At 55.7% G+C, this 27,174-nt stretch overlaps 2 protein-coding genes across 2 annotated transcripts in view; one reads left to right on the top strand and one right to left on the bottom strand.

Annotated features, from left to right (window-relative positions):
* Window positions 1-13,290, bottom strand: part of DNAH1 (dynein axonemal heavy chain 1) — a 73,732-nt gene extending 60,442 nt beyond the window's left edge. Inside the window, exons 1-6 of the mRNA XM_054729788.1 lie at window positions 13,274-13,290; window positions 7,202-7,559; window positions 6,127-6,199; window positions 3,833-4,007; window positions 3,253-3,409; window positions 2,197-2,329 (exon numbers count right to left, since the gene is read on the bottom strand). Of these exons, the coding sequence (XP_054585763.1) occupies window positions 2,197-2,329; window positions 3,253-3,409; window positions 3,833-4,007; window positions 6,127-6,199; window positions 7,202-7,525 (862 nt within the window). The 5' untranslated portion in view covers window positions 7,526-7,559; window positions 13,274-13,290. The remainder of the gene's footprint in view (window positions 1-2,196; window positions 2,330-3,252; window positions 3,410-3,832; window positions 4,008-6,126; window positions 6,200-7,201; window positions 7,560-13,273) is intronic.
* Window positions 1-27,174, top strand: part of LOC103295175 (60S ribosomal protein L27-like) — a 170,742-nt gene that overhangs the window by 3,627 nt on the left and 139,941 nt on the right. The window lies entirely within an intron of this gene.

The raw sequence follows: 27,174 nt of genomic DNA, 5'->3' as shown, positions 1-27,174 counted from the left end.
TGGGCCTCCCTCCACTCCCCAGGCTGAAAGCCTGCTTCTCCGGCTCACCTCCTGCCACTGCACCCCACACATTTCTCTCCTGGATGTCTGACTCTTCCTGAGACTTTGGAGCTTGCTCCTGCCTTGGCATTGGCTGTGCCCTCTGCCAACAGTCTTCACTCAAGTTACCTTATTGCTGGTTTGCTCCCTGCTCAAGTGGTTTCTCCCTGGGAGAAGCCTCTCTGCCTAAAATAGCGCCTTTGCCCCAGGCACTCTCTGAGCGCTTAGGTCATACAGTGCAGCACCTCTCCTGGTGCCGGTCAGCCTCCTCACACTAGCATCCGCGCCCCAAGGGCGGGAGTGACCATTGTCCCACCTTGATTACAGCTGCATCTCTACACCTAGAATGGAATCTGGTACGTATAGTAGGTGCTCAATAACCTTGTACAGAAGTTAAGACAAACATGGCACGGTGCCAGGCAGAGAAGGCCTCAATACATAGTGGCTTAAAACAAATGTGGGCAACAGAGTGGACTGAGGAAGGAAGGGCTGGCGTTCCCAGGAAGCACTCCCTGGGGGCTGATGCTGGCTAGATGAGTACAGGAGGTTGCTGTGGAATATCTCACCGGCTGTGGTTCTGTTTGTGCTTTTTAAATATGTTTTTATTGACTTTAGAGAGAGAGGAAGAGAAAGATAGAAACACTGATGAGGAAGAAATACTGATTGGCTGCCTCCTGCACACCCTCAGGGATTGAGCCCGAAACCCTGGCATATGCCCTGACCAGGAATCACACTGGGGTCTCCTGATTCATGGGTCGACAATCAACCACTGAGCCACACGAGCCGGGCTTTGGCTCTATTTTTGTTTTCTCTTCCTTTCTTCGTAAGTTTCCTTTTTGAAAATGCTGACCTTGTCTTGGCTCAACTCAGAGGAAAAGACATCACCAGAAGCCCCCACCGAAAGCGAGCGCTCAAGCAGAGACGCTCCCGGCCAGCCCTCCTCCAGCTTCAAGGCCAGGGCCCACGAGGGGTAGGAGCAGAAGCATTCCGGGAGGCTGCTACTTGGTGCATTTAAGGTTAATGCAGCCCCAAACCTTCTGGTTTATCACCAGGGATTGGCAATCTGGGAACAATTGAGTTAAATTATTTTTGTAATTAAGTAAAAAATAAAGGGAACATTCTAGCCTTCTTGTCTAGTTCAGAGAAATTGATTCCAGCATTAACCTGATTTTAAATTGAAACATAAAGTTAATAGCGTGCTCAATGGACTCACTGAGGGCCCCCTGGACGCTGAGCAGCCTAAAAACCATCATGGCTCTCGCACTCCTACCTGCACCTGGCCCCCTCCTTGCTCCATGGTGGCTGGTCCAGCCACTGGCAGGAAGCAGAGTGACCCTCAGCCTCGCACACGGGCATGGCCACCTCCAAACTCCAACCACATGACCTAGACCTTCCAAGACGCCTGCACAGAGCCAGCCACACAGGCCGGGGTGGTGGCCGAGGAAGCTCACCCTGGCACTGTTACCAACAGCAGCCAACTGGAGAGAGCCTCCCGGCCCCCAGGCAGACCCAGCTCCCAAGGACATGCCAACATAGACAAGGCCAAGCAGACCTGGGCATCGGTGTGGGTATGTGGGCGGGGGGGTGAGATAGTGGTTGCAAGTGTGTGTGTGTGTGGTAAAAATGTGCATGAGTGCAACTGCATGTTTGTGTGTGGAACGGTGCATGGCATAGCGTGCTTGTGAACGTGTGTGATTGTGTCTCTGAGAGTTTGCAAGCGTGTGAGTGTGTGTGACAGTGTGTGTATTATTCATGTTGAGGTGAAGGCTAAGAGGCCACAATTTGAGCTGGAGCAATGGTGAGTTCTGGGTGGTGGGATGAAAGGGCTCAAACTGTGCCCCTATTCACATTTGTACATCTCTAACAAATATATATTTTTTATTACCATTAAGTCAAAGTTGTTTTGTTTTTAACTCTAGACACCATCCAGCAGTCCCTTCCCCAGCCCTCCACTGATGTCATCTGGTCCCTGCCTTTCTGGCCTTTGTGTAGCCATCCCGTTGGCCTGTATGCCAGCTGGGAGGTCTACAGAGGTGGGGCCCTCACCTCCCAGGGCTTCCAGGTCCCAGGGCAGCCCAGGGACCCATGGCAGGGCTACTGCTGGGCCAGGATGGTACCATCCAGGGTCCTGCCCCCTCCCAGGCTGGCCCTGCTCACCGTGCCCCAGGACGTCATTGGTGGGCAGGAGGGCTTTTCCTGGGACTGGTCTCCTGACCTGAGAGCCTGGCTCCAAACCCATGTTGATCCACTCGCTGGGAGTCCGGCAGTCAAACTCCTCATTGTCAAACACCTGGAAGAAAGCAGCAGCTGTCAGGAGAAGGCAGCTCAACCCACGGGGGCCTGAGTGGCTGGGCAGGCAGAGGCTGGGGCACCTACGTAGGCTCCTCCAGGTGTAGGTGCTGCAGACTGGGGACCAGAAAGCTGAGCACCTCCTCTGCTGTTCACAGGGGCCCATGAGTTCTGTTTCTATGGAACCCTGGATCCTTGTCAAACTAAACCATCCTGAGGTTCAGGCAGAAGGGTACCTGGGGACTCACAGGGGGATAGGGGCTCTCCCTCCTACTGCTCAGGACCATCTAGCTCAGGTCCGAGGCAAGAGGTGGCCCTTGGATCTTCCTGGGCACCCCACCCAGATTTGGAAATGATTGTCAGGGTTGTCAGGCCACCCTAGAAGGGCGATGTGCAACTGGATTCAGCTCTGCCTCCCCAAGAGACACTCAGGGCCATGGAGAGGAAGGATGGAGAGGCAGGTAAAAGCCAGGGCAGGTTATCTTCCCTCTTTCTTCTCCCTGGGCTCAGTTTCCCCATCGGTACCCCAAAGGGGCTGCAATGATGTCCTCCACTCCATCTCCTCATCTCAGTGAGCCTAGAACAGTGTGAGGGAGGCCTGTACATATTCCACAGTCCATCTGGGCTGCTTCTTGGTGTCTGTGTACGTGTGGGGGGCGGCAGGGGGGCGGGGGTCGGCAGGATCAGGCCTACAGGCTGCCTAGGCTCCCAGGGAAGAAGTGGAGAATCAGCATCCCATGAGTCCTCGGGCCCCTCTGTCCCAGCCTGGGATGCTTGAGACCCCTAGGGGACTCCAATGATGCAGTTGCCATGTTTGACAAGTACTTGTGATTGCCATGGGGTCCCCTTTCTGGTTTGAGCCCTCAACTAAGGTCCTGCACCCCAACCCCCTGACCACCAGCCCTCCGTGGAAGTTGGGCTCACCTTCAGTGGGAGATAAATGGGGAAGAGCGGGTCGTTGCCCTGCTCGATGGTCTGGGGGTGGTAGGGGTCTGGGTGCCTGGGCATGAGCTTGTTGGAGTCGATGCCCTCTTTGGCCAGCAATTTCGCAATGTCCAGGCTCAGGTACAGTCGCTTCCGCCTGGCGGAGGAAGACAAGGGAAATCTCATGATGGCTTGTGTGAACAAAATGAATGTCAGCAAAAGCCCATAGGATCGAGGTGGCAGGGATGTGGCCCAGGGACCCCTCCAGAGCCCTCTGAGACTCATCAGGAAGCAGTGCAAGGACTGGAGCTGGTGTACTGGACTCCAACTGCCCTTCTGTCCTGCCTGCAGTTCTACCACGTTGACCCAAATGTCACCCTTCCCGATTCCACAGCAAGGAAAGCACTTTGTTCCCATTAAAAGACCAAAGGCCTAGAGGCTTTGATGTGAAAACTTGCACCCAGACTCATTTTAGTGACCTCTGTGGGAAGGGTCACTGAATTGCCCGCTGTCCCTCACCCCAAGTTGTGGGGACACAGCCTCCTAGAGGACAGGCCCTCCCACAGCCCACCAGCCATACCTCTCAATCTCAATCTTGCGGGGGCACTGGCCTGGCAGCACCAGGAAGGGCACCTGCACCTTGGGCTCATAGGCCTGCAGCGGGAAGTCGGCCTGGGTGAGCACCTCCGTGGTGGCGCCGATGCGCTCCTGCTTCAGGCGCTCCTCCAAGTCCTCAGGAAGCTCAAAGGTTCTGACTGCAGGTGGAGGGGTGGGGGCAGGAGCTGCAGAGACTCAGGCTGGGGCTCAACCCCCCACCCCACCCCCAAGACAAAGCACTAGGCAGGCATGAGGCATACACACTACTTTGGGACATGGTGTGTGTGTTAGCCTATGGCTGGGCAGTAGTGGGAGAAGCCAGACATGGTGCCAGGCACCCAAAGGAGTGCAAGCCTGAGGGACGAAGCCTCCCGAAGGTCTGCTTGGTCCTGCCCTCCTTGCCCAGCATGCTCCATCTTTCCCTTCCACACCGCCCACAACCCCGGCACCAGTGGCCTTTGCTCAGGCCAGATGCTGCACCAAACCTCCGATGAGGACTACAACTAGACAGGAAGGCAAAGTGATAGCTCCCTGCACATTTGGGATGGGTTCCTGCTATCCCTACCCTAGAACCCTTCCCCCCCTGCCCCCGCCCAAAGGATATCAGTCTGAAATCCATCCACTCCCTGGGACCATTTTAAACTCAGGGCAACCCGGTGGCCATAGAGCAGAGGCACCGCCACCTGGGCCCTGGGCACCTTCAAGTCACAAAATGGACACCTCTCCTTAGACACCCAGCCAGACAGAGGCGTTCGTGCCATGTCTGGGGGAGCTGGTAGACAGAGACTTATTGGTAGGGTGACCATTCCAGCTTGCCTGGCACTGAGGTGTTCCTCAGGGTTTGGGCTGCTAAGTGGAAAGTTCCAGGAAAACAGACCATGGAGTTGGGAAATGAGGTGTGGGAAGATGCTTCAGAGACTCAGGGGCTGGAGGGGCTCAGGACAGCTCAGTGATGGTCCCCCTCCATCTCCTGGGGGCCTCTGACTCTCCTTGGGCCTCACCCTCTCTCTGGGGCCCCACAGAAGCCTCCAGAGGCTCAGCTGAGCCCATTCTTTCACCAGAACTGCCAAGTGCTCGGGGAACCTCGCAGCACAAGGTCTGGCCAAGAAGGCAGTTTTCAGACCCCTGGTCACCTGCTCTTGAGCCTGTGGGTCCATGACACCATTCCACCGCCAGAACATGGGCTCCTGGGCCTGCCCTGAGTCTCAGGGCCAAGACGGAGCCAGGGCTAGGAAGCAAAGCCTGGCCTCTGGCCCCTGCTGCCTCGACGAGCCTGCTGGCAGCACAGTGGACTTCTGCTGCCAGCTGCCCAGAACCCTGACTGCCACCACCCTGTGGCCTTTCAGCAGAGCTGCTGACCACCCCGCCTTCCCCACCGTGGATGGTGGCAGCACCATTCCCAGCACCCTCACAGCTCTCACATCTGTGGTTTGTAACCGTTTTCTGGGCCACATGTACTTGTGAGACTGCTGAACACAACAGGCTGGATCCTCAGGTCACAGAATGCACACACATGTGATGTTCCCTCTGCCACTTTGGGGGTTCACAGGCGCCATGAGGCCCGTGGTCCTGGCAGGATTAATCTGGGTGGTGCCAACGAAGAGCCAGGCCTCTGCTGGGCTTGGAGAGCAGGGGCAGACAGCTAGGACCATGGGGCATCTGTGCCTGATGAAGGGCTGTCCTGTCTGCCAGCAAGTGGGAGGGCCCCACCTAACTCCTCACCGCCACTCAGGGCCCCAACCTGCTCGCTGCCTCTCCTGGAACCACCCTTTTCTTCCCTCCACCACTGGGACTGCCCACTTCCTGCAGACCCGTCCTGGTCCTTACCAGACTCATCACAGACACAGGACAGAGTCCTATGTCCTCTTTCAGCAAACAGCGCCTGCGCACCGTCCTGTGCCAGGCTCTGTTCGAGGTGCTGAGGCCCTAGCGGGGAACAGCTCAGACACGGTCCTGGCCTTCTCCAAGCCCCGTCCCAGGGGAGGCAGAAAAGGCACATGTAAATGCCCTACCATCCCCAGCTGGGAGGAGGGAACGGGAGCCGGGCCCTCAGCACCCCATGCCCTTCACCCGGTACCCTTGTCACAGCTCTGAGAGAGTGTGATAAAGCAGCTGGGGCTCACTCAGCACTCAGTTCAGTGAGCAGGGCCCTTGCAAAGCACCTTGTCCCTTGTTATCCCCATTTTACATTCGAGGAGACCTTCAGCCAGGGTCTCCCTAAAGCTAGAGGCCCTGCTTCTAACCTTACCCGCCCACCCAGCCCTCCATGGCACTGACCTTTTGGGGTGAACTTGTCAAGGTCGGCCTGCCGTAAGAGGTTCTGGTTCATGCGAGGGCCACAGCATACTTCCTAGAAGCAAACCGCAGAACCCCAAGGGGGCATAAACATCCCGGGGACAGGTAGGACTTGGGAGGGACCCCAAGGCCAGGTGTCTTCCAGGAGTCCACTGGGGAGCACCACAGGGGAATGGGGGTAGGGCAGAACCTGAGAGTTTGTACAATTCCCCATTCGCGGCTGCAGTGGGCCCTACCCCTTCTGGTCTGGCACTCCTCCCTCCGAGAGCACTCCTGGTGTAGGTCCTGGAACTGAGCCGCAAGGCAGAGGTGCTGCAAGGCCAGCAGGGTCTCTGTGTGGACCTCCCATCTCCAGGCAGACTGGGTATCAGTGGGTCCTTGTCCTATCTCTCTTGGCCCCTCCCCTGCCTAAAACCTTCCTAACACTGGTGCCTGAATGGCTCAGTGAACCCCCTCTCTGTCCTCTCCCTGCCCCAAGCCTCTATGTCTTCTCTCACAGTGTACTTTCCTCCACATGATCCATGAGCTCTGTCAGGGACCCTAAGCCTTTGTACCTCCTGTACCTTCTGCCTGGGAACTGCACCCCCCCCCCACACACACACACACACACTCCACCAGACATCATCTTATCTCTTAGATCTCAGCAGTATGCAACCTCATCCAAGGACCCCTCCCAAACCAGAGCTGGGGAGTCGTAACTTCCCCACCAAAGCCATTGCCCCATGACAATAGAGACATTATCTCTCATCTGTACTGTATCCAGTGCTCAGTCCAGGGCCTGTCACACAGCAGGTACTCAGTAATGAATTGTTGAATGAGTATATATAGGTGGACAGATGGATAGTCAGGAGGACGGAAGGAAGGGTGGATGAGTGGGTGGGTGGATGAATGGACAAATTAATAGATGGATGGGTCGATAGGTGGATGGATAAGTGAACAAATGAACTGATGGGTGGGTGGATGGTTGGATGGATAGATGGAAGGAAGGAAAGAAGGATGAGCAAATGGAACTCATAAGGAGGGCTCAGGCTTGGTAGGAGATGGCTGCCACACTCACCCCAAGTTCATCCAAGGATCCAGGGCTGAGGACGTCAGAGTAGAATCCACGCTGTTTCATCAGTGGGTACTGCTTACCAGAGCTCGTCAGGGGCAATTTCTGGAGCTGCTCCAAATCTGGGAGTGTGGGCGGGACTACAGGCCAGGGTGTACCTGGGGACTGGACCTCAGGGCTTGGAGGCTTCTCCGACCCAGAATCTGTCTTTCTCAGGTTCTGCTCTAGGCTGACAGGCGACTTCCTCACAGTATACTTTGGGGCCTCAGCAGTATTGCATTTCTTAGGGCTACTTCCTGGGCAGTAGCCTTCTTTCTTAGCCGGTTCCATGCTGCTTCTCGGGGCAATGTCCCAGCCAGAGCTCCTAGGAGAAGATACTGGCATCACTGGGCCTTGCTAGCCTCTGCTCAGTCCCCAGGGACACCATCATACAGGATGCCTGTTTGCCACCCAAGACAGTCCCAGCCTTCCATGCACGGATAAGAGAAGAGGAAGCGCTGAGGAAAGGTGGTCTCTGCCTAGTCTGGACAGGCACACAGAGCAGGGAGGGTCCCACTGGGAGACGGGGCCTTCCCTGCAGGTTGCCTGTGAGAAATGAGCCCCCGAGTCAGGGCTGAGTAAGAGAGTCTGGGAAGCTCTGCAAATGCCCCCACCCCGATGCACCCTCCTGCACTTGCTCACCCCTCTCCCCCGTGTTAGAGAGCGAGGCCTGGTTTCTCACAAGGGGAGACAGAGGGCGGCCCAGAGCTCACTCACGCAAAGAAGGGCCCTGTTTGGTTTTCCCTAAAATGACTCACCCACTGGCAGCCCTGGTGCCCTCAGTCCGGCCCTGCGGGATGCCCTGCCTCCCCAACCCATGCCTACCCTCCCAACCATATCCCAGGAACCAGAAGACAAAATGGCTTCCACAGAGGGACACGATTCTCCACTGCCCACAGATCCCACTGCCAGAAACTTCGCTCAGGGTCAGCCAATTTAGGAAACACCCCCCCCCCCCGCCCCATCTCCCTCAAAGGGAGCAACAGATGTGCCACTGAGTTGCACGATCAACCACCTAAGGTCAAGGTTAAGCAAATTTTCATTGTTAGGTGAACAAGCCCTTGGCCACCTCAAAATGCACTGGAGTGACCTCCTTGGTCAGGGGAGCATTGTGAGAAATTGGACAAAGGTATGGGAGAGAAGAAGTTTCTATATAATACCCATGCAAAATTAAAATGAATGAGTTTACAATTATCTAAAAAATGTCAATAAAGCCCTAACTGGTTTTGCTCAGTGGATAGAGCGGATTGAAGGGTCCCAGGTTCAATTCCAGTCAAGGGCATGTACCTTGGTTGTGGGCACATCCCCAGTAGGGGGTGTGCAGGAGGCAGCTGATCAATGTTTCTCTCTCATCGATGTTTCTAACTCTCTATCCCTCTCCCTTCCTCTTTGTAAAAAACCAATAAAATATATATATTTTTAAAATGTCAATTAAAAAAGTGGAATCATACCTAATAAAATGGTAATATGTAAATTACCATCACTCTGCTACGCCCACGATTGGGCCAGAGGGAGGCGCAGGGGGCGGAACTCGGGGTGGCTGGGGTAGCCGATTGGGCCAGCAGGACGCTGAGCTCGCGTCGCCAGTGGCAGCGCAAGCTCAGCATCTGCGCCATGGCTGTGCTGCGGAACAGAAGGGGCCTCTGGGGCAGCGAGCTCACGTCCCGCTGCAGACCATCAAAAGCGGGGGAGCTGGGTGCCTGTCTGCTCCAGCACCAGGCCTTTCAGAAGCCTCCACCGAGCCGGAGGCTTCTGAAAGGCCTGGTGCACCAGCAGACAGGCACCCAGCTCCTCCACGATCGAAAGCGAAAGCCTATAGGGGACCCTACACGTGCATGATTCAATCATGCACTGGGCCTCTAGTGTCTTAATAAAAGGACACAAGGGCCTGGTCCAAGTAATACCCTCTCCCCCTTCCCCATTCCATTTCCCACCCTATGCATGCTGGGAGGAGGCTGAATTTGCAATACAGGTCACTCTTTTGACTAGGTGTTCCATGCTCCGTCATCTCTATTTTAGCCACTGTAGGGACTGGCTCATGCAGGCCTCCTGTTGGGTCATGGCAGGGGAATCTTGCCTGGACTGACCTGAAAAGCAGGTAGGCAGTCGGGGCCGTCTGGTGCAAGCTCCCCAGCAATGCTGAAGCAGCCTGCAGTTGCTGAGTCCATTGGAGGAAGGGGATGGTGAGTTGGCAAGACAACTGGAGGGACTCTGAAGAGCAGATGGAGCTCTGGCAGGAAGTCCCAGACTCAGCCCAAAGGCTGACTAGCTTCTATCCAGTTAAGCATGCTGGGAGTTACCAGAACTCTGCTCCCTGAATCCCACTCCTGGTGGCCAGCTGCCTCCCAGAACAGGTGCTGAAAACAATGCTAAGTCTGGTCCACCTGTCTAACAGTCACCAGGATGCTCTTCCTAGAGCAGTGATGGGCAACTTTTGAGCTTGGTGTGTCGAACTTTGCCAAAAAACTGAGCATAACTCGGGTAGTGTGTCACTTTGAGGAAAAAACTAACTCCAAGACTCTAGTCGCAAATGTTTCATCCTCAGGAACAGCAAATGTTTCATCCTCGGCATGCAGCCGCGTGTCATCAGAAATGGCTACTCGTGTCAGTGCTGACACGTGTGTCATAGGTTCACCATCACTGGCCTAGAGCATCCTGAAGGACAGAGGTCCCACTGGAGATCAGCCCCATCACAGCTGCAAACCTACAGATGGCTGTCTCATCCTTGAACAGAATCAACACATAGAGCAGACCTTGGAGAGGCGAAGGTCCCAGTTCCACCAGAAAGCATTCCCTTCCCTGGTTTCACCAGCTCCCAAATAGGCTTGAATATGCTCGGCTGCTTCACTGGTATACACTGAGTGGCCAAATTATTATGATCTCTGAATGCATATGCAAATTGTCCCCTCAACCAGGAGTTCGACCAGCAGGCAGGCCGGCCAACCGCCCATGTCCCCTCTCCCTGGCCAGGCTGGCTGGACCCCACCCATGCACGAATTCATGCACCGGGCCTCTAATACATACACACACACACACACAGACACACACACACACACACACACACACACACACGAAGAGATTCGTGCAATAGGCCTTCCTTCCCTTGGCTTCCAGCACCAGTTTTCCTCCAGCACCCGGGACCCAGGCCTTCACTCCGGCCAGAGACTGCCATCTTCATCTTCGCTACAGACTCTGGCCAGAGTGTGCCATCTTGTCTTTACTGCACACTCTGGCCAGCCAGAGTATGCCATCTTCGCTGCAGACTGCTGTCTTCGTCTTCGCTACAGACTCCGGAGTCTGCAGTCTTGTCTTCGCTGCGGCACTCTGCTCTGGTATAACCCTTCGCCCGCCGCCCTCCCTCTCATAGCAGGCATCCTGGCCCGCCTGGCCACTCTGCACCTGGAGCAGCTGGGCGGCCACCATCTTTGGCCTTCTAATTTGCATACTCACTCTGATTGGCTGTGGGCGTAGCAGAGGTACAGTCAACTTACATGTTTGTCTATTATTAGGTAAGATATATATACACACACACTGAGTGGCCAGATTATTATGCGTTCAGAGATCTTAATAATCTGGCCACTCAGTGTATTATAAGGACTGATGGAGAGAGATGCCGAAATGTCCAGGAAACCAGTGTTGCTGAGGGCAAAAGGAGTCTGTGACTGGGGGATTTGCTGCCTCTGTGAGCCATTTCCCTCTGAACAGGTTGACAGTGCGAGCACCCATCCAGGTATGTCCCAATAAGGAAGATGGAAGAGTGAGCTGCAAACTCAGGAGTCCTGTTTCCTCTCTGTCAACCCTTCACAAGGATCAATAGCTCCCTTCCAGTCCCACCCACCCCAGCTCTGGGCCAGTGTGCACAGGGCCTGTGACAGACAGACAGACAGACTTCTCTCTTCTGTCACAGCCCATGGGTGATGGCAGCTGCTGCATGGGAATGAGTGTGGCTGGCAAGAGGGAGAGGACATGGCTCCCAGCAAAACCTCTGCTGGGCACTCTCCTTCATTTGTGTGAGGGAACTGGCCAGTAAGATGCCAGTATTGGAGACGATGAATGCTATTAAGGGGTCTAAATGTAGTTCATGTGTCATCTCTTTAAACCTCTGAGGTGGGAACTGAGACCATCTTCATTTCTCAGAGGTGGGAAAAACAAGGATCAGAGAGGTTAAGTGACCTATGCAAGGTCACACAGCCAGCAAGAAGCATAGTTAGAATTTGAACCCAATTTATTCTTTCTCCCTAGTCAGATCACCTGGGAGCTCTCTTGGCTTGAGCTGGAGGAAGTTTCAGGTTAGATCAGTGATGGCGAACCTATGACATGCATGTCACCACTGACACGCGTAGCCATTTCTGATGACACACGGCCGCATGCCGAGGATGAAACATTTGCTGCTCCTGAGGATGAAACATTTGAGACTAGAGTCTTGGAGTTAGTTTTTTCCTCAAAGTGACACACTACCCGAGTTATGCTCAGTTTTTTGGCGAAGTCTGACACACCAAGCTCAAAAGGTTGCCTATCACTGGGTTAGATTCACAGACATTCAACCCCATGTGACCCAACAACCTGGCAGGTACTGGGCTGAATGGACAAGGATGAAAAGTGTATTTGATCTTCACAGCAGGTACTATTTTTATCACAAATCCACAAACAAGGAAACTAAGGTCTAGAGAAGTCTAGAAACTTGCAAAGGACATGCAGCCAAGAACTGGCAGAACCAGAATGGATACTGAGTCTTCACCTCTGGCTGACCCAAACGTCCATGTCCCTAGTACCATAACAGTGCTTCTCAAACTGTGTACCAAGGAACCCTGAGGTTTTGCGAAGTGAGAACCTGTGGGGAGGTGAGCCTAAGCAGGAGGGCTTCTAAGCCACCCACCCTGATTCAACAAAGACCCTGTGCCTTTGTGTTTCACCTACTAGAGTTCTGTTTAAGATCTCACTTGACAAATGGATCTGTGGCTTAAGGGTTTTGGGAAGTATCTGTCCTTGCCGGCTACCTGGCAAACAATACTGTGGATACTAATAACCCCCACGGGCTGGGGTTCTCTCCTTTTTGGAGCACTCACCTGATGTGACCCCCCTCTGTGTTCCCACCTGTATGAGGCTCCTCCCACCAGTGAACATCTCCCTTATTATATGTAAACACCTGACTCACTGGCCTGCTGAGCATGAGGGCTGCAATTAGAGGAATTTTCTAGTAACATGGATCTTTAGAACCTTGGTACCTAGCAGGGGACTGACACAGGCTTTGCACACACAGGGTAGGTGCCTAAAGTGTTTGTGGAAGGAAGGAGGGGGAGGGAAAGAGGGAGGGAAGGAGGAAGGGAGGGAGGGAGGGAGGGAAGAAGGGAAGAAAGGAAGGGAAGGAGAGAGGGAGGGAGGAAGGAAATGGAGGCTGTTGATTTCTGTAGCAACTTGTGAGATAGGTGCCTCAGTTCTGTGCCAATTTCTAGATTGGGGGCACCAAGGACTAAGGAGACGATGTGGTAGCTATTGGGAGGGCGACTGCGTGGCTGACGAGGGCCAGAATCTCGGCCCCTTCTCTTCTTGGGGCTTCCACAGGAGGTGGGGGTCGAGGAGCAGAGTCCCTCAAACCGCTCTGGTAAACACCGGACTCATCTGCAAAGTTGTTTAAAAATGCGCGCATTTGCCGGGCCTGCGTGCCTCAGTGGTCGAGCCTCGACCTATGAACCAGGAAGTCACGTTAATTCCCGGTCAGGGCACATGCCCAGGTTTCGGGCTTGGTCCCCAGTGTGGGGTGATTCCCTTCCATCACTGATGCTTCTCTCTCTCTCTCTCTCTCCCTTCCTCTCTAAAATCAGTAAAAAATATATATTTTAAAATGCGCCACTCCTTTCCCACCTGCCAAGGCTCAGGACACGAGGCTCAGACTCATGGGCAGGGATGCGGCCCTGGGACGGGAGAGCGGCCTCCTCCCTGTCCTCGGACCTCTGCGCCTGACTGGGGACCCCCTGCCCGCGCTCGCCCCGCCGAGCCTCCGTCCCACCGACCTACCGACCTACCGACCTTCCGACCTACCGGCTGCACAGCGCAACGTCGTGTCTCGCCGCCGGTCTCTAGGGAGGTTGGCTGGGCCGGTTGCTAAGGGGCGGGACCATCGGGCTCCGTGGGGCCGGAGCTTCCGTCGGAACCTCCCCAAGTCTGCACCCGCTCCCCCCCCCCCCCCCCACTCGGCACTTGGTTCCTCCCGCCTCCCTCGGAGTTTCCCTCGTGCCGGGCCGCCGTGGAGGCGCGGGCAAGGGTCAGCCCTCCAGGGTCTCAAGTCCAGGCCCTGTAATCCCTCTCCCCTCCCAGACTCCTCCACAGTAAGCGACAGTACAGCCAAGTGCATTGTGAGAACTTTGATTGAATCCTGTGTTTTGTGTTTTTTTCTTTGAAGCTGTGTAAATAATTTGGGGAGAATAATAGGGGAAATTTACGAATTGGACGTTTGTATTTAAGCCACAGCTGCAGGACTGAGGGTCAGATCATCGCCAAAACCGTGGCTTCTGTGACTTCTGGTTCTCTTGGGGTGGGGAGCGGGGAGGCAGGGGAAGAGGGGGGAGAAAGGCGGCAGAGGAGGCGCTGCTCACAGTAACAGCTGTACCCACCCAACTCCTCCTCCATCTCCCGGGGTGGGCAGTGGGTGCGCCTGCCCCCCTCCCTGGTTTCATGCGCCCATTGCTCCAATGACCTGGCAGGGGTTCGGGCTTTTTTATCCTCCTGCCTGTGCTGGATATTGAATTATGTTTAATTTTCTTAGATGTGATAATGGTGTTGTGGCTGTACAGTAAACTGTCCTGGTCTTAGCTGATGTGGACTGAACATTTTCAGGACAAATGTCACAATGTCTGCAGTTGCGACTTCCTTTCAAATGGTTCAGCAAAACTGATACATAGGTAAGTGTAGGTAGGTCCTGGCTGGTAGCTCAGTTGGTTAGAGCATCCGCCCGATATGCCACGGTTGTGGGTTTGATCCTGGTCACGGCACATACAAGACTCAACCAATGAATGCATAAATAAGTGGAATAACAAATCAGTGTTTTTCTCTCCCCCCCCCCCCCATCAATAAATAAATAAATAAACATAGGTAGAAGATAAATCAACAGTGGTCCAATGCTAACAATTAGGGAATCTGGAGGTTTACAGATGTCCACTCTACCAGTCTTTCAATTTTTCTGTAAAGAAAAGAGATGGGTTACAAACCAAAAAAATAAAATAAAATACCAATCACCCCACCTCAACCTAAGAAGCCTTGCCCACAGCCTTCTCAGAATTGGCCCCATTTCATAGGTGGGGAAACTGAGGCTTGGTAAGAAAGATTCCTATAGAAGGAGGTAGTAGGACCTGATGCTCATTACATAGATGTCTTATTTTATTTGACATCTTAGTAATGCTAGTTTGGTGCCAGGCCTGTGCTGAGCATTAAGTGTCCAGATTTGAACTGGACCCTGTCCCGACCATAAAATGCCTGTCGAGTAAGAGAGCCAGAGTGGCCAGGCGTGAGGAACTCAGAGGGAGGGTGTAAGATGTGATTGGAAACAGTGAGCCAACCTTTGCACAGACTTCTGCTTCCTCTCTCCACAACTCGTGGCCAACGCCTTTTCATTCCTCAACACCCTTTGCTGGTGCAACCTTGTCTGAGCCCCAGCCATGGTTCTATTTGCGTTTCTTGTTGGCATTCACATGGTAGGTACTCAGTGATCATTGTGGAAGGAAGGGAAGAAGACGTGTGAGGGGGATTGGAAGCAAGGGTGGCCATAGCTCTTCCAGGGGATGGAGCCCCCCAAAGCCCTGTTTGGGGCAGCCTGGGGTTAGACTGTGTGCCCCACTTGGCCTGTGCAGAGGCGCTTGCTTCCCTGCTTTTGCCTGGCATTTCCCACACTGGGTACAGCTGTCCAAAAAGCTGCAGTACCCATCTGGTTGCCAGGGCAACATCAGCCCATGGCGGGACGTCAGGGATGACAGAGGCAGAGTGCTAATCCTGAAAAGTTGCCAAGCAACACAGTGGGTTGGTGACATCACGGGGGCCATGGCTGATGGGCACATGGACAGGCGACTGCAGAGAGGGTCTACGCTCAGGAGATTCAGCTCACAGAGTCACTCACCCCCTACTATGCAATGATCACTGTGGCATTTCTCAACTGGAAGGTGGGCTTGAGTAACGGGGACCAGGGGGTGCTGCTTTGCCCAGCAGCCCTGGAAGCTCCACCTTGCACCTCTCCAGGTGCGGGCAGTGGGTGTGACTGCCTCCCTCTCTCCCTGGCAGGAGACCGTGGCACCATCTGCGTCTCCGGTGCCCACTCTCTAATGGCCCCATCTTCCCCAATGGTTGGGAATGGGATCAGGCTTTGATGTCCCTGCCCTGCCCTGGAGGCCACCATAGCTACTTGTTCCCTGGGAGAAGAACAAGGGGCTGAGCCATGAGCGCACCCTAAGCTCCTTGCCCCTCCTCTTGTGGTGGAAGGGCAGCGTCTTACCCTGTACTGGCAGGAAAGGAGGTCAGATTTGCTCTCGTTGAAATGAGGGGAGACCTGATTTTGCCAGAGTTTGGGGGGGGGGGGGCGCAGTTCTCTGCCCATCTCTGGTGGCCTGGAAGCTCAGGGCTTGGGCAGACAAATTGCTTTGGGGGCCCTGGCCCAGCCCAGCCCTTTCGGGCAAGGGATGTGAGGGCATAGCAGCCCTGCGCTCCCTCCCTGAGCCTGCTCGCTGGCAGTGCTGAGGCAGAGCTCCCGCTTCCCTGCCTGCAGAGATGAAAGTCCGTGTGAATGGGCGACAGAGAGCAACAGGCGTCCAGACAGGAGGGGGAATTACCTGGTCCCCACCTGCCCTGGGGGCCCCAGGATCTCCCTCTGGTTTGCTAGGCCAGAGGCTCTGAGCTGCTGCCAAGTAAAACCTAGTCATAGGCCTGGGGGTGTCAGAGAGGGCTGGTGAGGTCTGGGGTTCACCCTCTCCTCAGGCCTTCCCTGCCCCCCTGCCATTGGCCAGCTGGCCTCAGCAGTTCCGACCAGAATTTTCTTTGATGAATAAAAATGGAAACAAATCCTCCTTTGATCCACATGGTCAGCGTGACAGCCCAGATCACAGGGAGGAGGGGTGGAAAGGAATTCCTGGGGGCTGTAGGATTGAGAAGCACTGGCCCGTGGATGCTCAGTTCTCATCCCAGCCCCCCTCCCCACCCCTCCCCCGCTGAAGCTCCTTCCCACCTGTACTTCCCAGCTGGAGTCTCCTCCCTCTCAGTCTCCCTACAACTTCCCATCGCATCTCGGGCTACCTCCTCGGGAAGCCCTCCCTCAGCCCACAGAGCACGCTCATACTCTCCTCAGGGTCCCAGAGGACCATGGTCAGGGCCCCTTGGTAGGCAACCACACAGAGGGCACTGCTGTGTCCTCCAGCTGGAGGGTGGGCTTGAGCAACAGGACCAAGGGTTACTGCTTTTCCCAGCAGCCCTGCCAACCCGTCACTCCTAGAAAGACCCTTCGGAAATGACTAGGAGGCAGAGCAACTCACATCGCAGCCACCACCCTGAAGATGGTGGCACGGACAGCAGCCCAGCTGCGCACGACCCCTGCCCCCCATCACCGCCCTCTGACCTGTACTTCCAGACCACACCAGGGGACAGGGGCCCGGATGCTGAGGCTCCAGAAGCAGCTGCCAGGAGGCCATCCCACTGGCCCCTACCTACCTGGGCCAAAGCTCCAGGTGACAGGCGACAGGACAGTGATGGCTTCCGACATTTCCATGGGGCCCTGAGAAGCTGCAGAGAGCTGTTCATCTCTGGGGACATCCCAGCTCAGATCTCCTTCCGAGCTCTGAGGGAGGGAATGGCTGCTCCCATTTTACAGGTAAGAAGACGGAGGCCCTGAAGTAGAGGCCTTGTTAAGGTCACATACACTGCTGACCAGGCAGCGCTGGCTTGGCCGCTGGACCTTCTGCTCTTGCCTGGGGACCTCCCAGCTACCCATTCTGGTTCCATAGCCCCTCTTGGCTGACCCTCAGAGCAGGCAGCTGGGCCTGGGGATGGGCAGGGAGTGCCTTGAGGAGGGTGCCTGGGCTGGGGAGCAGGTGTGGTGTCTGTGGGGGTAGCAGGTGCAGGATAATGGGGCCACTGGGGGAGACCCAGGAAGCAGGTGCTGCCATGGAGGGGGTGAGGTTGCCATTGTACGCCTGGCTCTGGAGGGGGATCCCTGTGAGCTCCTGGGCCACCCTGGCTGATGCTCAGAGGTCGTCCAGATGCCTGGGCTCAGGCACACAGCCAAGCCCCTCCCCTGGGTCCCAGCAAGCGCCAGGTTGTCATGACAACCAGCACTTTCATCCCTGTCCTTTTGTCTGGTCACGGTCCAGCTTTTGTGGACCAGCCATAATTGGGGGTATGGAGCAGGGGGCCTTGCCTCAGGACACACGCAGTGGGGCGGAGTTGTGAACGGCAGCAGAGGGGGCTGAAGCGCAGGTGAAAGAAAACTGGAGACAAAAAAGACTGGGCTTTGCTGGCCGCTGACCCCTGCAGCCTCCTCTCCTAGTGGCTGACCACACCCCCCGAGCAGGGTCTGCGAGCCTGGGGGTGACCTGGGGCCCAGGCCCTCCTGTCCCCTTTCTGAGCTTCATTTTTCCTTCTGTGAGTGGAGCTGTGAGCAACCCCTCTCCCGTGGTGCACTGTGGCTCTGGGAAGTGAAAGAGCATGGGCCAACCAGAGTTTGATAACTCCCCTGTACAACTGGGGAAACTGAGGCACAGAGCAAAGCTGGGCCCTGGCCTGGATCACACCACAGTAAGCAAGTGGCAGAGCCAGGCCTGCAGGGAAACCAGGACATCAAGACATCAGACCCCCCCAAAGCAAACGCAAATTGAGCCTCACGGTCATCCCTCCTTCTGACACCCCCACTGGGAGGAGCTTAGCCTGTTTGGAGTGAGCTTCTGCCGGGTCGCCACCCTCCAGGGGATCTGGGGCCCGGCAGGCCCCTCCCACTCAGGGCAGGCCCCACATCGAAGCAGGGCTCGGCTCGGCCATCTCAAGAAAATGTCACTTCCTCTCCCCCATGAACATCTTCCTCTGGGGTTAGCTCTGCGTCTGCGCTGGAGGTGAGAGGGGGCAGCGGTGGGGTCTGGTACTTGAGGCCAACATTTGGATGCCAAATTCTGGGCTGAGGCTGCCTCGCCGGGCAACCCTCACCAGGAGGACGGTGTCCATCTCTGTAGTTGTTCATTGTTGTTGGGCATGATTAGCCCATTCTCGAGGACTTACCATGTGTCATGAGGTCTCTGCACATTATGTCATTTAATCCTTGCACCAGCCCAGAGAGGTTAAGCTGTCTTGGGAAAGGAGATCAGCAGACCCACCTGTGAAATGGGGAAGGGTAGAGCTGAGGCCACTGTTAGGTAGAAGATAGTGCAAGGCATATTTGGGCTCAGGGAAAAACATTTTAAAAAAATATTTTTTTATTGATGTCAGATAGGAAGGGAGAGGGAAAGAGATAGAAACACCAATGATGAGAGAGAATCATGGATCGGCTGGCTCCTGCACGCCCCCTACTGGGGATAAAGCACACAACCAGGGCATGTGCCCTGACCAGGAATTGAACCGTGACCTCCTAGTTCATAGGTTGATGCTCAACCTCTGAGCCACATTGGTAGGGCCAAGGGGAAACTTCTTTTAAAAAAATATATTTTATTGAATTTTTACAGAGAGGAAGGGAGAGGGATAGAGAGCCAGAAACATTGATGAGAGAGAGACATCGATCAGCTGCCTCCTGCACACTCCCTACTGGGTATGTGCCCGCAACCAAGGTACATGCCCTTGACCAGAATCGACCTGGGACCCTTGAGTCCGCAGGCCGACGCTCTATCCACTGAGCCAAAACAGTTAGGACAGGGAGAAAACTTTTTATAATGGCCCAAGTCAAGGCTACCCAGGTGGCAGGGAGCTCCCTGTCATGAGAGACATGCCAATAGAAGCTGGATGGAGCCCTGTCCTTCAGGCATCAGAATGGAAACAGAGTACTAGTCCAGAGCAGTGGTAGGCAAACGGCAGCTTGCAAGCCACATGCGGCTCTTTGGCCCCTTGAGTTTTTAGCAAAGGCCAGCTTAGGAGTACCCTAATTAAGTTAATAACAATGTACCTACCTATATAGTTTAAGTTTAAAAAATGTGGCTCTCAAAAGAAATTTCAATCGTTGTACTGTTGATATTTGGCTCTGTTGACTAATGAGTTTGCCAACCACTGGTCCAGAATGTGTAAGACCCACTCCAATCCTGGAGGGTACAGAAAAAGCAGCACCTCCAGGAAGGGGCTGAGGGACAGTGGGGACACTGCCCAGAACTGCTCCCCTGTTGCCCGTCTCCAGGGGTGATTTCCACTTTCTTGAAATGTCTTTCTTAGTGAGAAATCTCAGAGGACCAGGGACAGAGCACAGGTGGGAGCACAAGGCGGAGAGTAAGCATCCCAAATTTTGCATGCTGGGCACTTCCCTTCCCTAGTCCCGGCCCTGTGGGGATGTCTCAGAGCCCAACCCGACTCCCAAGGCCCCTCACAGGGGCTGGCAGCTCTGCTAGCATCCCTCACACTCAGCTACTCCTCTCCAGGTTTTTAGCCGCAGCCCTGGCCTCCTCACTGCCAGCTACCAGTACCTTTTCTCCCCAGCAGCCCTGCTTAGGCTCCTCCACGGCCCCCTCACTCCTGCCTGATTGGGTCCCTCATTCTCCCCACTTGGCACCCGGTGCTGTCCTCCGGCCAGAGGGAGGCCCATTTAGTTCCTGCCACACACCGGGGCCTGCCCCTCCTCACCTGGGTCATATTCTCTGCAGTCAGACCCTTTCCTCCCAGGTCTGGGTGAAGTGCCCCTGTGCCCCCAGGCCACGACTAAACTGTGTGGCGAGGGCCATTGGTGTGTGTCTCCTCAAAAAGACCAAAGGCACCATGGGGCAGGGTCCCACCTGTTTTGCCCAGCCTGTGTCCCCAGCCCTGGCCCTAATCGCCTAGCACAGAGGAGATGCTCAGTGAGCAACAGCCGAATGGATGGGCGAATGGGAGTGTGACCAAGTTTCAGCCATGCTGTGCCCACCCTGCTCAGCCAGAGGGGAAAGATGCCTGTTGGTGGCTTTGTACAACCTCCCACCCCGACCCCTGACAGGGGAACACGATTGAGAGTTCAGTAGGTTTTCCTAGGCCTGGCTGACCTGGGAACCTCCAGCTACCGCTCTCCCGGAGTGGTCCCCCCCCCGGCCTGCGAGGCTGCCACACCCCCCTCCCAGCTGAGTGGCAGCCTCCTGACTCCCTGGCGGGCTTCCAGGCCTCGGAGGAGGCCACCGCCTTTGCCACCACCGTTACTGTCACAGCCACCCCTGCTTCTGTGGAAATGCAATTACACCCAACAGCCTCTGCCTCACTTGAGCCTCGCCATTCACACCTGGAACGAATTAACTTAATTAGGCCTTAATGAGCTACACTGGTCGGAAGGCCTATTTTTACTTAATTATCCGGTAATGTGCTTGCGTGGAGGCGCGGGTCCTGGAGGATAGCTTTGGCGGTGGCAGTGCAGCCATCTCCTCTCTCTGCAGAAAGGATGCCCGGGAGTGATGCCTGACTGCCAGGGGTAGGCCCCCAAAAGCAGAGAGCCTGGGAGTGGAGGGTGAGGCAGAAACCAAGGGCCATGCCTGTGGGAACAGCACCCCCCGCCCCTCACCTCACGCAGTCCCATCCTTCTGGCTGCCCTGCCTCAGCTGGGGCTAACGCCACAGGGCTCTGCTGAGGGTGTGGCAGGCAGGACCTGGCTGGCTTTTGCATTCACAGACCTCTGGCAGGGGCCGGTGGGGCTCGGAGTTATTTCCCCAACTGTCTCTGATGGGGAGCCAGGCTCAGAGAAGTAAGGGGCTTGCCTGAGGACACACAGCTAACTTGTGGGGTTGGAGGTCCCCAGACCCTCTGAAGGAGACTTTCACGGCATGATAGGATCCTGTCAGGGTGGGGTCTAGCCCTTCCCACGCTGGGCCGGGTAAGGGTGGACAGAGGATCACCCGGACAGCTGGCCTCCAGGATTTCCATGGCGGCACCTTCCACCCCTAGTTGGGCCTTCGCTCAAAAAACAAACAAACACAAGTTTGTGTAATCAATTTCTCCAGCTTTGGGGCGAGGGGAGGTGGTCTTGGCTCACTGGGCAGATATGAGGGAGGCATGGAGAGCAGGGTCCTTTCCAATTGGCCTCTGCCTTGGCCCTGCTGAGCTGGGGGGCTGGGCGAGTAGGGGGAGTGGGTCCTAGATGATTTGGCTCATTTGGATTTCTGGGTTCCTGGGGTTGGGGGGCGGGGGACTTTGGCTAAAGATGGATCAACCCTCTCTCCCTGGAGCAGTCCTCTCTCTGGAACTCCAGGCTTAAGTCTGACAACTGTTGCCTTGGTTCCTCCAGCCCTACCTGGCCCTGGATGTCCCTCTCACCGGCCAGCTCTTCCCAGCATTCCCCTCTTCTGAAAATGGCCACACCATTCACTGATGTGTTCAGGCCAGGAACTGAGAGCCGCCCTTGACACCCCACAGCTACCTGTCAGGAGTCCTGATGGTCATGCTTCCAATCAGCATCCCCAGATACCAACTTCCCAGTGAGCACCCCGTCCTGGCCACCATCATCTCCCATCTGGGCAGCCCTCCACAACCCAGTGTCCACACAGCTGCCAGTTGATTTTTAAAAATGACTCCCAGTTCAAAACCCTCCAATGACTTCCTGTCCCACACAGAATAAGGTCCATGGGCCTTAGCCTGACCTATCGTACCTGCCCGCCTCTCTGGTCTCATCACCTCCTTTCTCTTGTCCTTGCTCCAGTCACGTGGGCTGCCCTTTAGTGCCGCTAAAGCTCAGGGATTTTGTACTTCCTGCTCCTCCTGCCTAGTATGCTCTTCCCCCTGACCTCTAGGTCCCTCGGATCTTGGCTTAAATGTCACTGCAGACTTTCCTGGCCCCACACTCTAGTCTCCTGGCATATCACGGTGTGAGGATCTTCTGCATGGCACCTGCATGACATTGCTCTTGTTTTCCTGTCTCCCATGACTAGAGAATAGGCAACATGGGGCCAAGGATTTCACCTGTCTTGGTCCCCGCTGAATCCCTAGCCTACAACACCATATGCCTGGCACACAATAGGGACTTTTTGTTGAGTGGATGTTGAGAGAATGTTTTGTCCTTCCTTCAAACAGCCAGAGTCCCCACCACCTTCCTCGAGCTCCCCAGGCCCATTCAAACACCTCACACTTGAGCATGGCATCCCCACATCCTACACTGGCCCCGGGCTCGGCTCACACGGTCCTCAACACCTGAAGTGCTCCTTTCCCCATCAGCTGTGGACTGAGACCCCTGCCTCCCAGGCCCTGTGCTGCTTCTGGCCAGTGAGGGAGAGCATTGGGCCTCTGCCTGTTTGAACTGTATGCTTGGCTTGGCCCTTGGCCTTGGCTCTTCCCTGCACTTATCTCTGCCTATCCTTTGGAGGAGACCCCTTGGGCCTAAGTCTGATTGTACTGAGAAGCCATAAGCCCCTGGAGGTGGTGACCATCATCTCTGCTTGCCTATCACCCCACATCCTGCCCCAGCAGCCAGGCCCAAGGTGGCTGGCCCATAGTCAGTGATTAGCAAAAAAAGTCAGCTCACCCTCACATATGGCTCTAGACCTGAGGAGGGGCTCTGATAAGAGCAAGGCCCAGCTAGCTAGGGGAATGGAGTACAGGATGGAGCGCCGCTGAGTGGGAAGGTCAGAATCCAGGCCTCCCAGACAAGGAGACAAGGGTTACCCAGTTCAGGACGGCAGGGGGCCCAGATTGGCCCACAGAATTGCCAGTCAGAACTAAGTGGGACACAAAGGGATGGATAACTGTGATGATGTAATTTGGAGGGAAGGACAATAGATGTCAAGTTCCTTGGGTCCCATTCCGCACGGGCTCTGGACAGGCCCGGGATATCTGAGACTCTCTCTTTTCACACCGGGAAACTGAGGCCTGAGGTAAGGGATCAGCCCTGCTGACCCAGCCAGGTGGGGAGTAGGGTTGCTGAGCATTGACTCCCATCCTCTTTCACGTCCCTGCACCCCCTTCCCTCAGAGCTGTGAGGTTCCCTGATGGGAAGGCTGTGATGGTCTCCAGGGTCAGGACCCTGCCTTCCAGCTTTGTTGAAGGAGGTAAGAGGAAGGATGGAGAAGGCTGATTCCAAAGGCAGCCCTGCCCCCTCCATGGGGCAGGAGACCTCCCTAAAGCTGAGGGTGACTTACCTGGGCTTGAGGCATCTCTAGCCACGTTGGGCTGCCTTTTAGGGTTGGCACTGCCATGACTGGCTCTACCACTTTTCTTGCCCCAAGAAATCTCAGTCTCTCCCCCCCCCCCCCCAGTCCAATAAGGAAAAGAGTAGTCATCCCAGACCTGTGGCCTAGTAGGGTCACCATGTAGGGACAGTGGCTCCTGTGAGCGGCAAAGCCCTGAAGAGAGAAGAGACAGCACCCTAATGAGGGCAGAAGAACCTAGTACACTCAGGCCCCGAATCTCAGCCACCCCCAGCCAAGTCCCTACGCTGGGGTTGTGTGGGTTGGCGATGCCCAGATGTGATGGGAGAGGCTTCGTCGGGGACTCCATCAGCCCTGGGCTGTGCCTTTCTGTCCTCACTGACTCTCCTGTCCCAGGCTGCTGTCAGCTGCCAGCAGCCACCCCATGTACACACGCACAGCAGCCACTCCCGCCTCCCCTCTGAGCAGAGACAGCTGCTGCGGCCTCCATGCTGGAACCAAAATTGAAGGAGCATTTTCACAATGTCGCCTCCCACTGAGGCTCCTAGTTGCATGTTGAAGCCATGTGATGGAGCCCACGTTACACTAATTATGTCATTACCCTAATGAAGTAAATACTGTATGTGCTAATTGGCTGAAATTTCTTCAGGGGGCTAGGCAGGGGGAGAGGAGGCCAGTGTCCCCTGGATTATCCGATGGGTGGGCTGGAGGCAAGAGATGCGGGGAGGGAGGATGAAGAAGGCTGAGGGGGGCTTCTCCCTTAGTTCAGCAGGTCCTGTGGTCACCCAAGTGAGGACCCTTGGTCATCGCCCTGGACAGAGGAAGAAGCAGAAGGTGCCGAACAGGTGGTCAGAGACCCGAGTGGGAGGCCTGCCTTTGCCTTGACAGGCTCGTGGTCTTGAACAAGCCTTTTTCCTCTCTCAAGTGAAAAAGTGGGTCTCTTAGTTCACCACCAACCTCAGCCAGTCCAGAGCCTATGGATTCTGAGACATACTGGGCACAGTGGCATCAGAGGGACTCCATGTTCTGGCAGGACTAATCGAGCCACTGTCAATCCTCTGTGGGACATTAGTTACATGCCCTGCCTGGTGGCCTGAGCAAAGCCTTAGGCCCTGGGGGCAATGTCAGTGTGAACCAGCAAAGGAACAAACAGGGTTGGCATTCCCCAGAAGCCATGTGAGGTGGATGATCTGAAGAAATCTGGGGGACTTCCTGAAGGAGGAGGACTTCACCTAGAGGGAAAGAGGAAATTAGGGCTTCAGAGCTCAGATTATCTTTCCAGGAGTGATTTTTAAATGCCAGACTTCTTTTTTTTTTTTAAAATATGTTTTATTGATTTTTTTAACAGAGAGGAAGGGAGAGGAATAGAGAGCTAGAAATATTGGTGAGAGAGAAACATCGACCAGCTGCCTCCTACACACCACCTACCGGGGATGTGCCCGCAACCAAAGTACCTTGACCGGAATCGAACCTGGGACCCTTCAGTCCACAGGCCGACGCTCTATCCACTAAGCCAAACCGGTTTCGGCTAAATGCCAGACTTCTTAACCATAACCTTGAGGTGGGGGTTAGGAGGGATAAGAGGGCAGCCATCTGAAGGACAGCCTCCAGATGGGAATCTAACCTCTTTGGAGGGCCTGGAGGACACAGGAACCATTACATAAGCCCCAGTATGACCACAGCCTCCATCCTCCCCTCTCTGAGTTGATCAGCATGGCCACCTGTCAAGGAGGGCCCCCATCCCTGCCCTGTCCTTCATGGGGTTGTGGAGAGGGTCCCAAAGGTAAGAGGTCAAGTCCTGGGCACTGTGGCTGGGGCCTCCAGCAGCTGGGTCTTCTCAAGCCCACTCAGGGCCAGGCGGTGCCCAGTCTCCTGAGTGTGCCCAGGGGCCGCAGCGTGGGCATCCCTGCTCTCCCAGCTCCACCCCACCCATCTGTTGCCATCTCCGCAGACATATGCTGCAGCTCCACACCCAGAAAACACCACATGCTCACTTTGGTGGGCAATGGCTCCCTGCCGCCCAGGCTGGAGGAGAGAACAAAACGCGAGGGATGTGGGACCTAGCTCCACACCGGCCCGACTTCCACGGCGCCTTGGCCAAGCCCCTCCAGCTCCCAGCCTCAGGCGCCCAGTAGATGATGTCCACTTACGCGGTGCCTGTCCCAGGCCTTTATTCATCCCACACAGTATGGTCTGGCTCTAGGCGACAGAAACAGATAAACTGTCTTTTCAGCTGTGATGTCTGCAACTTCCTCTCAAATGGCTCAGGAAAAAAATTATGTATGACTACACACACACACACACACATATATATGTATGTATGTATATATATATATATATGTTGAGAGAGAGAGAAAGTGATGCAAAATGTTACAAATATGACTAATGGGTATATGGGTGTCATACTATTCTTATTCTGACAACTTTCCTGTAAGTTTTAAATTATTTCTAAATAAAAAGTAGAAGAAAAGAAGGAAGGAAGGGAGGGAGGGAGGAAAGTCCCAGGCTACAAGAGGAGGCAGCTGGCCCAGGGGGAGTCGGGTTGATGTGGCCCTGCATGAGGGGCCGGGAGGGCTTCCATAGGGAGGCGGTAGGGAGCGGGGTCAGGCAGAGTCTGAGGGGAATGTAGCAGGGTGCGGTGGGGCTGACTCTCCCTCTCCACACAGCTCCAGGCTCCACCCACGGCTCCCTCTCCTCCCCGGCCCTCCAGAGAAGGCGGGTGCTCTGGAGTTCCTCTGAGGAGTCTCCAGCGGGATCACGAGGGACTTGCCTTGGTCAGAGGCCTGGGAAGGCCGCCTGTGGCTCCGGGCGTGGCAGGAGACTGGCCCAGCCCAGGGCAGTGTGCCCTGGAGTAGGAAGGGATGGGGCAGCCATGGGCAAGGCCACCTCACCTCGCCTGCCTCAGCAGCACCAACACAGCCCTGTGCCCAGCTGCCCTGGGCTGGGCCAGTCTCCTGCCATGCCCGGAGCCACAGGCGGCCCTGGTGCCCTGGCCTGCCACAGCAGTGCCCAGCCGGAGGGCAGCCTCGGGAAGAGGCTCCGTACTCCATCCTCGGTCTGGTTAGGCAGTCCAAGGATTGTGGGTGGGGAAGGGGTCTCTGCAGCTCTTGCAGCCCGCTCTCCCCCTCCTCCCGTCCCTATGCCCTGCCTGCCCACTCCCTTCATCCTCAGCCTCCTCTGGCCCATTGCACCCACCCGCCTTCCCTCCTCCCTGGGGGCCCCCAATGTTCGTTCCTAAAAGGGCACTTCCCCTACCCAGTTCGCAGTCCAGCTTTGGACCCCTCCCCCCAAGGAGACAGAGGCGCGGGCGTCCTGGTGTGTGGTCACTCACAGGTGTGTTCCCAGCTCGCACCGCCGGAAGGGGCCCCGCCCCCTCACAGCCCAGCCCCTCTCCCCTGGACCTCAGGCTGCCACTTCCGAGCCTGGACCGCCCCAGAGTGGACCTGCCTCCGTTCAGGGGACTATCCGGGACGCTCCCGACTGCGGCACCCAGAGGTCAGCAGGGGCTGCTTCCTGCACTCAGACACCTTTGTTCTTCTCCCGCCTTTGTCCCTGGCCCCTGGCCTTGCAGCCAGCCCCCCGGCCCAGTGCCTCCCGGCTGGCCTGGCTGCTCACCTCCCCCTGCCATTCCCCTTCCTGGTCTTTTGCTGATTCAAATGCCAGACCCTATCCTGGGACAGTGGTGAGGCG

This window comes from Eptesicus fuscus, chromosome 18 (assembly GCF_027574615.1).
Source record: "Eptesicus fuscus isolate TK198812 chromosome 18, DD_ASM_mEF_20220401, whole genome shotgun sequence".
Lineage (NCBI taxonomy): Eukaryota > Metazoa > Chordata > Mammalia > Chiroptera > Vespertilionidae > Eptesicus > Eptesicus fuscus.
This window is presented reverse-complemented; position numbering and strand designations above follow the sequence as displayed.